Source organism: Daktulosphaira vitifoliae, unplaced genomic scaffold (assembly GCF_025091365.1).
Source record: "Daktulosphaira vitifoliae isolate Bord-2020 unplaced genomic scaffold, ASM2509136v1 Scaffold_1, whole genome shotgun sequence".
Classification (NCBI taxonomy): Eukaryota; Metazoa; Arthropoda; class Insecta; order Hemiptera; family Phylloxeridae; genus Daktulosphaira; species Daktulosphaira vitifoliae.
The window spans coordinates 84,508,574-84,518,441 of NW_026099572.1; the positions used below are offsets into that span (position 1 = coordinate 84,508,574).

General features: G+C 25.3%; 3 protein-coding genes across 6 annotated transcripts in view; 2 read left to right on the forward strand and 1 right to left on the reverse strand.

The window, feature by feature from the left end:
* Positions 1-2,429, forward strand: part of LOC126909805 (uncharacterized) — a 68,575-nt gene extending 66,146 nt beyond the window's left edge. For all 4 annotated transcript variants that reach the window (XM_050692227.1, XM_050692240.1, XM_050692232.1 and 1 more), the window contains 2 exons: positions 1,080-1,175; positions 1,249-2,429. In XM_050692227.1, coding sequence (XP_050548184.1) covers positions 1,080-1,175; positions 1,249-1,812 — 660 coding nt within the window. In that variant the 3' untranslated portion in view covers positions 1,813-2,429. The remainder of the gene's footprint in view (positions 1-1,079; positions 1,176-1,248) is intronic.
* A 372-nt stretch (positions 2,430-2,801) lies between these two features.
* Positions 2,802-7,596, forward strand: LOC126895986 (uncharacterized). Its single transcript, XM_050668360.1, has 6 exons — positions 2,802-2,840; positions 3,920-4,043; positions 4,111-4,226; positions 5,356-5,610; positions 5,831-5,976; positions 7,290-7,596. The coding sequence occupies exons 1-6, from the start codon at positions 2,802-2,804 to the stop codon at positions 7,588-7,590; spliced, it is 981 nt and encodes a 326-aa protein (XP_050524317.1). The 3' UTR covers positions 7,591-7,596.
* A 1,164-nt stretch (positions 7,597-8,760) lies between these two features.
* On the reverse strand, positions 8,761-9,868 carry LOC126894558 (jmjC domain-containing histone demethylation protein 1-like). Its single transcript, XM_050665667.1, has 4 exons — positions 9,681-9,868; positions 9,412-9,612; positions 9,081-9,350; positions 8,761-8,964 (listed from the first exon to the last, which is right to left on the reverse strand). The coding sequence occupies exons 1-4, from the start codon at positions 9,828-9,830 to the stop codon at positions 8,776-8,778; spliced, it is 810 nt and encodes a 269-aa protein (XP_050521624.1). The 5' UTR covers positions 9,831-9,868; the 3' UTR covers positions 8,761-8,775.

Below are 9,868 nucleotides of genomic sequence, written 5' to 3' on the forward strand. Positions count from 1 at the left end.
AACATGTAAGACTGATTTAACTTACATCTAAATTACAAAGAATACTACCCCCCCTTTTCTTTAAATAATTTTGTTTTAATTTAAATGTACGAATTACAGTTTTATTTATTTATATAAAACATGATAATTATCAAGTTATTGTTTATTAAACTACCATCTATTTAAAAAATAGGGGGTAGTTTTCTAATTCGAGTGCAGTTTTTAGAAGTGTATATTATAAGGCATACACTCCTACTCTAACTACACACTCCATATATTAAAAATTCTTGTAATTTAATGAGTACTTGTTCTAAAAGTATTATCAACCTTTAAAATTGTTTGTAAGGAAATAAATAAAAAATAACTATTTTTAAAGTTTGAAAATCATAAAAATTAAAAAATGTACTCTATAATGTCAAATTATACTCGAAATCTGAAGTATAAAAAAAATGAATTTTTGTGTTACAATTTAATTTCAAAGAGGTAATTTGATTTTTACACTTAAAATATATCGTTTACTCAAGACTCCGTTGGGATTGTTAAATTAATTTTTGTTTTCCTGAAGTGTGTTGAAAACGAGTTCGGTTGATTTTATTAAACTATGAATTTTAAAAATTTTTATGATACATGAGATTTGCTATTAGTTTAAAATATTGTATTTTTGGTGAAATAAACAAAGAAGGACTATAAATTTAGTTAACTAGCCTATTCTGAAAAATGATAAATAATTTAATTTTAAATTTTTACTCCTGGTAAAAAATATCTACTTCCCTTAAAAACAGTAGGCTTAAAATTCATAATACCCGTCTCTGTATGCAATGCGTCATAGAAATTTTAATAAATGTACATAATATTTATACTATGTGATTACGTAAACATCCAATAGTCCAGTGTTTTTGTTAATCTACCAATACCGCCGTCTGATTTTTGCCAGATTATTGTGAGTGTATTGTATTATTTCACTCCAAATAGTATAGGTAGTTCAGCAAAGTATCTGTTTTTATTTTCAATATTTTTTTACAATAATACATTGTTTTCTTTACAAAATCACTGGAAATAACTATGTTTATATTAATAAAGGTACACTATTTTATTTTTAGAAATTGTGTGATGAACCAATCGATACAGATAAACTAGACGCTTTAATAGGTAGCTTTTCATGTAATCTAGAAGAAGTTGAAGAAAATTCATTTATTGTATGAATTTTACTTAATATTATTTAAAAAAGTATTATTTTTAAGTTCAAATAACAATTGTAATTTATTTCAGAGGAATGACTCTGTGGATACAGTCATGTGCCCAATAGCTCAGCAGTTTAAAAGTGTATCGCCATATCGCTATGATAATTACAAACATAAAAAACAATCTTCCAATAGTTCTGATTTTTCAATAAATAAATCTTGGGAGAATAGATCAAAAGAAGAAAATATTGAACTACAAGAACTACCAAGATCAATTATTCCAGAATCAAAATGGATTCGAGAAGATACTAGAATCGATATGGATTTCACAGACGATGAAGATGAAAATTTTTCTCCTCGTTGGGAAAATTGGGAAGCAGAAATGTTAGTTGGCCATAATAATAAAAGTGATCTCTACCGCAAATCAGGATTAGTTAGTCATATGTCTTTAGACGAAGAACCTATTAATTTACATAGAAGTTTCCGTGGGAGAAGAAGATGTTTGTCAATAGATAACATGTCATTTTCTAATTCTATATTAAGAAATTTTGGGCAATATGTTCGCTTGGGGAATTCACCACAAACATCACGTGACATTCTTCCAACTATATCAAAGAGTTGTTTTTCTTTATTATCACATTCAAAAAATTAAGTGAGGCTTCCAAAAACCATTGTATAATTTTTATTTTTTCTAAACAGGGTAGTCCTATGAATATTATCATCATTCATTGAATAATGATAATTATTTGCCATAAAAATATTTTATTTAAATTTATTTTTATTTTAAGAAAAATAATACTAGTTATCTTAAGATATTTTTGTTGAATAATGAATCATTAAGTTTTTATAAATACGAATATATGTGACAGGGAATGTGAAAAGGGTTTTAGTGGCCAAAAACTTTATTCCAAACTAAAACATTTTTTAGTTTTGGAAAATACTTTTTTTTAATCAGTAACGAAATAACAAAGAAATTTAATTTTCGGTCAATAGAATCCATTCCTCATTTCAGATTACTTGTGTGATTGTAATATTGCGAATTTAGGTATTATATTAAGATGTACGTGTTTAGCGTATTAAATTTTGTACTTTGATTGATAGTGAACTATAAAATATGCAGTTATCTAATAATATAAATTTATTTTTAAAAATCTTTTTAATAATGCCATTTTAATATACTTTGCATATTTTTATTTCAAATAAAGTTCATTTTATAAAAAAATAACAGGAAGAAAGATATTACATGTGCTAAATATTTCTCGAATTTTTTATTATATTTATAATTTATTTCAATTTAATTAAAAATGAAATTTCAAGATTGTTCACTTCTAGATTCAAAAAATATTTTGATTAGTATTCAAAAATTATTTAATGTTATTTTAATATACATATTGTATTTCGATAATTAGATATATTATTGTCAACACATTTTACTGCCATGAAATAATTTATTTAATATTTAAATTTAATAAGGAACAATTTTTCCATGAAAATAGATATTATATTTTATTTAAAATTAAAAAATTGTGTTTTTAAGTTTGCTACTCAGTATATTTGAGTACGCAGGTATAATGATAAGGAGTAACAATTTTAATATTTTTATATGTAGCATACATTTTTAACTAGTTTATATAATAGATAATGATCCAACTAAAAAATCCAACTACTCTTCTCGCAAAGGTATAAAAATGTTTTGAATATAAAAAATTCTGAACTACTAGTTGAAAAGTTGTTATGGACCAGTCATTTTCTTAGATGAATTATTTTTAACTATATGAACTAATTAAATATGTATGTTGTCATTTTAAAAAATAAAGTTGGTTCCTTTATAAGAGATTAGGGATAGAGCTAAAAATATTTTATCACTCAAAAATCTCAAATAATTTAAACAAAAACTATCTAATTAATTATTGTTTTATAAGAAGTTTAAGGTTAACGATGAATATCGTATTAATAAGGCTATATATGTCTCTCTGTATATGTCTGTCTGTCATTTTATTATCTTACATTAAAAGATAAAAAAAAACTTTAAATTTCACTTTTATGTGTTATTCTACTTGGAAACTTAAAATAAAAGTTTTTCAAATGACTTGTTTAAACTTAAGATAAAATAAAAATTTAATAAATCCTTAATTTAATTTCTAATTTACTTTAGTTATAATTAACTTTTTAAATCACTTTAATAAATTATTTTAAATGCTAATCAAATTTACTGAATAATAATTATATTTAATTTAAAAATCCCTAATAGGAGTTTTTCATTCAAACTAAATTTTAAGATATACGCATTGTATTGTAAATAAACATGTTTAATACATTGTTTCCATGTTAACACTTCTGTTGATATTTTTAAATTATTTAACTATTAAAGTAATGATTTTTTTAGTTAAAAAAATGTCTAATATTTTCAATAAAAATTATTTAGTTACTTATGTTAGAAGAAATATTTTAAATTTAAGACATAATTCAGGTTCATCAGCTGCCATTAATGGACTAGGTCGTATAGGCAAATGCTTGTTAAGATTAGCTACAAGTTCGAATATAAATGTATGTACATATTATATAAAAAGATAACCATATTTTGACTCGTATCAAGGGGAGTTCGTGGGATCTGAATCTCCGCCAAAAGTATTTTCTTTTTAATTGCATAAAGAAATTATACTTTATAATTTTAGGTAGAGTGGGTACAATTTTCTTAGAGTCCCCCTTCAAAGTAATCTTTACTATAATTCCAAGATTTATTTATCTCCCTCGTGTAGATAACTGCTATTAATGAGCCGTTTGCAAGTATTGAGGAAATAGCAAGATCATTGGTTTATGACTCTATACATGGACCATTTGATAAGTCAATTAAAGTAAAAGATAATGAATTAATATTACATGGTAAGAATTTAAAAGTTGAGAAGATATAATTAAAAATTAATCACTTTTACAAAAAATATATTCTTAGGGAAATCAATAAGAGTATTTCATGAATGTAAACCAGAAAATATCAAATGGAAAGATACCGACGTAAACTATATTCTGGACGCTTCGGGACAATTTAGTACTGTAGAATTAGCTATGGTACTATTTAATTGTTAATTTTTTTATGAAATACTATGCATATATGTATGTGCGTACTAAAGTCTTTAGTAAAATTTCATAAACATTAAATATATTTTTTTGGGAACAAAGTTTTTTAAATTTTTTTTCTTCGTTTAGTTATATAAATAAAATAAAATTTCCGTGCACAATTTAAGAGTGAAAATTTAAAACGTATCAAATGCCGAAAAATGAAAATGTATATTATTCCTAATAAATGTTTTATATGTTTATAGCTTACATTCTTTGTGTATTTTATGAGAAAAATACACTTTTGTTTAGTCGCCAAGATATATGTTTAATATTTAGTATACATTTTTTTAACATATAAAATGTTGACTTTTTTCTTAATAATTTCTAATTATTTTAGCTTCGATTCGAAGCTGAGATGTTATTAATTTTATTTTTATGTATTTTTTTTGTGTCTGTTACCACTTTTTTTCAGCTCTCACCACATCGATTTCTTTCAACGGTACATCAAAATATCACAAATCGTATCTAGTCGTATCTACCCTCAAATAAAGAAAAAATTTCCCTTGTTCCTCGTAAATCTCCAAAAAAATTTAAAATTTAAAAATCGATAATTTTTGACATTTTTTCAATTATTTTTACTTAAAACTGCCATAACTTTTTAAAAAATTACCAAGTTAATATAATTTTTTTTATTTTTTTAACTTTTGAAAGTGTTCAGGAAATACTGACACATTTATATATACCTTAAATTAATGCTTATGTAATATACTTTATTATTGAAAAAAAAATGTCTGACTTTATTTTGTATTCAAAGTAAAAATGGCTACCATATGCAATTTTTGTGTTAAAATTCTCGATTTTTTATTTCACGTTTTTAACTATAAAATGCTATAACTTTTTGAAAAAAGTATGGATCAATACAATTTTTTTATGAGAAATAATATTTGTATATCTCTTTTATTCGATACACTTTTTTTTAAATAAAATCATTTCCGTTTAAATATATTACACTTAGAAATCATAAAACTTGTAACTAGGTTATAAATAAGGAAATAGGAGATCATATAGCTTTTGGAATAATCCATCAATTTTTTAAATATAAATATAATAATAAGATGAAATATTCAATATTTTGTAGAAACATATAACTGCGGGTGCTAAAAAAGTTATTATAACTACACCTAGTCGAAATGCTCCAATATTTGTCAAAGGAGTAAATTTTTTCAACTATAGAAAATCTATGAAAATTGTTTCATGTGCATCATGTACAACTAATTGTGCAGCTCCAATAATTAAGATCATACATGATAAATTTTGTGTACATAATTGTTTATTGACTTCTGTACACTCCATGACAACTTCTCAGACAATCCAAGATGATACAACAAAAATTGTAAGCAATTTATATTTTGATTAAAATAGAGGTTTGATTTATTATTAAGGTATTGTTCAGTAAAATATATTTAGTAGTAGTGAAAATTGGCAACCATACAACTCAAAATTACGAAATCGAATCTCCAAACCTTTATGTCTTAAATACTCAGTTTCATAGACTATCTTAAAATGATAAATAATTCTAAATATATTATTAATACAAAATCATTTTTACTTAGAGATCCGGGCCTGGTAATTTTATACCGAGTACAACCGGAGCGGGCAAAGCTGTTGGAATTCTAATTCCCGAATTACAAGGTAAAATACATGGAGATGCTGTTAGAGTTCCGATAATGAACGTTTCTCTATTAAAACTTTTTATAAAGTAACTAATTTTTAATCTATAAATATTAGTAAAAATTAATTGTGTATATGACACAAATTGTAACGTCACAAATTTTAAAGTGGACTATTTATAATTGTTGCTATGTCTATTTATCTGTTTTTCTTTTTTTTATCGCGAAAGAATCTTTTTTTTTTGCCACTGACGGCTAGGTAAGATAAAAGGGAGAATAAATACAATTAAAATCTAATTGTTTATCGGTATTGATTGCTCCCAAAAAGATTGGCCGTTATCGATTTGAAAAAGCTATTGAATCGGTTTTGGCACTTCTTCCGTCTTACTGCCATTGACCGCGCTAGAGTGTATATGTTCTTATTTTTTTATTACTGTTGTTTTCAATGATGGAGTAGAGATGCCAACGGCGAACGGCCAGGTCTTTTCGACAAAGCATATAGACCATCTGATGTGTCTTCGTACACCGGCTATCGCTTTCTTTTTTTATCATTATATTTATGTAATAAGCTGTGTTTTATTAATTATTTTATTTCACTTTATTTGATTATAAATTAACTTTATTTTATTTATGCGTAGATAGCACGTGTTTCGTCTTTCTTCTAGCTAACGCTAATGAGCGAGAGAATGCTCCTGGTGTTTATCATTAATTTCCGATTACATTGTCAGATGTGTTCCAATATCTTATAAAGATATTTGCTATATTATTTGTTATTGTTTAAATATTTTATTTCATTTATATTGTAGCCTATTTTTGTAGACATGGTTTTCGTTACACTCGTACACTCGTTTTGTCCGTGTTTAACTTAATTCTATTTTTTAACAATTAAATTAGATTTCCTTATTAACCTTATATGTAATATTTATTATTATTGCGCCAGTATCTTAAGTACTCGTGTGTACTTTATTTCTGCTTCTTAATCTAGAACCGGCTAGATATGTTTTGCATATCAATCCCATACAACTTCAATTATCATAGTTATGGTATTTAAACCACGAGATGTTATAATAATTTACAGTTAACAACATACTAACTTAAATTAAATTATTAATTAACTTAAAATTAAATTCCTTTTATGATGTGGTAATTATATCTGATAGGTGTGACACCTCTTCTAGGTGATAGCGATTCTTGCTATTATAGTTAGTCGTTATGCAAGGGGCAAATCACATTGTTGCTGTAGACTGACAAAAAATTCAATTTCATAATGTTTAAACAAGAATTATAAGAAGAAATTCTTTTGGCAATTTATATTAGTTCAGGGGAAGTTATTGAACTAATATAATTTAAAAATTTGGCTTAAACCAAGTTAAATCTATTTTATCATATTTTTTTTTTGTAGTGTTAAAAAAGAAATGACCTTAGATGATGTTAAAAAAGAAATAATGGAACAAGCAAAGAGCAAAATGAAAGGGATAGTTCATTATAATGATGATTATTGTGTCAGCTCTGATTTTATAGGTTGTGAGCATTCGGCAGTTGTAGATATGAATTACATGAATGCAATTAATAAGTTGATTTTAATAAATGCATGGTATGATAATGAAAAAGGATATGCTAAAAGGGTTTTAGATCTTCTAAGTTATATGATCGAAAAAGATGCGATAAATGGAGTCGAACAACATGAACAGAACGTTTGTTAATATCAATATTCTTTTTGTAACTTATGAATTCATTTTTATGTATATATATGAATAATGTATATAATAATATATGTATTAAAATTAAATTTTGGAATATCATTTCAACAATTTAAGAACATAATTTTTACTCAAAGTCATTAGAATGCATTTATTTTTTACTTAATCTAACTTGTTTAAATGTCCAAAATGTAGTCAAACTGAAGCCATTTGCCTAAATAATAATACAGCCTGTCGCCCTGGACCATGGCTCCTACGTAAATACGTCATTTAATGGATATTCTCAGTATATCTGGGTATATTATATTCAATTACCTAATATCCCCTTAAATTTAAAAAAATTATTAATTGAAAATTCTGTTAGAGTTAAATTCCAAAACCTCTATTCAAATTAAGCTTGATTGTTGGTTTATGGCTATACTTTATTATAGTAGTAAATTTGAATAAGAATAAAGAACGCGCTCTAGTTGTAAAATTCAAAATAACTGCTACAATATGAAAATTTTTTTTTGTATAAGTTGCACTTATATAATTTATACACCCACCTTGAGGTGCATTTATGGTGTTTAAATGTATAAAAATAAAAATAAAATCAATTTTTAAAGAAAGCCTTCCTTAAACTAAAAGTTAAGTAAATTTTAGGATAAAATCAAAGTGATTCTTTTTAATTTTAACCACTTAATTAATAAAAAATAAAAATAATGATTTAATTACGTTATTATTATTCCGTATTTTTCTCAATTTATTAAACATAATGTATTTTCATCCTTTATACTTTATAAGGGCCACAAATTTATTTTCCAAACGGCAACATACACAATTTACTAACTTTAATAGATAATGCATAATTGCAGCAAAATTAGTACGCTATAAGGCTTAGCCCTTTTTAAAAAGTAAGAAAAATTTTTTATTATTTAAAAAAATATTTTTGAGTTGAAGATAAAAAAAAAACCCAGCACATGGGGGTCGCGGCACAGTTGTGACGTGGTATAGTTGGATCAAGTATAATGATATCTGACAGTGATTAAAATCACTATCAAAAATAAACGATTCGAAGCAAATCTTTAGATAGTGTTTAATTTTAAAAAAATTGGTGTTTTATTCCAAAAGCTACTTGATCTGCTGGTTCCTTATTAATATCTCGAATAGATAAAGTATGTCGAATGAAAAAGGGTTTATTAAAAAATATTATTTCTCATAAAAAAATTGTGCGGATCCATAAACTTTTAGTTTAGTAAAATGAACATGTTCAACTGGAGGCGGAGTAGTTTCAGCACCTTCAGTCAAGTGGGACTTTCCTAAATCACAATAAACATAACGTTCCAAAACATACCATAACATTTCAGTAAAAAACGGGTACCTAAATTTTTGTGGAACCTAAAATTACAAAATCAATTTAAATATGTTTTCCAATTACATTAAATTATAACAATTCTAAATAATGACATATAATATAATAAATCGGACAAGCAAATTATCTAATATTAGCTAACCTTAGTGGATTCCTCTACTTCAGCTACTCTTAATTGTTTTTCTATCCCAAATGAATGTAAAAAGTTACCACCAAACACTAGTGAGTCTTTTGGTGTATAAACAGCATGTATCCAACCAGTAGGTATAAAGAATGTATCACCTGCACTTAATGATACACGACCACATTGTTCAACAGTGTCGCCAAAAAATATATCTCCCTGTTTTCCAGATAATATCCACTGCTCATATAATTTCATATTTTGTTCTGTAGGTGGTATAAGCCAAAAAACCTAAAAATAATATTAAAATTATTTATAATTTGCAAATATTAATTTTGATAAAAATGTATACCTTTGCACCACGTAAAATATGATACCATACAGATGTACCACCAAAATCAATATGAAAATCAGTATAACAACCTTTAACAGACATTAAGCAATATTTTTGTACTTTAGGATACATCATCTCATCTAATACATTTGTTGATTCTGTTTGACTTTCTTTTAAATGTTTAGGCCATACACAATCCACCCAATCTAACTCTCGAACCTATAAAAAAATATATATTTTTTTTATATACAATCAAATAAGATAATAGGTTAGTTTAAAAAACATACAATATTTGGACGTTTAATGTAATTTTCTAGTTTTGTATGACTAAATTCTAGAGAAATGACATTTAATAATTTATCTTTTTCTGGATCTTCATAATATTTTGTCCATTCTTTCATTGTCATTTCAAAATTTTTTTGAGTGTTAACATCCATAACATCTAATAATCTTCTGGATCCTATTTAAAAATAGG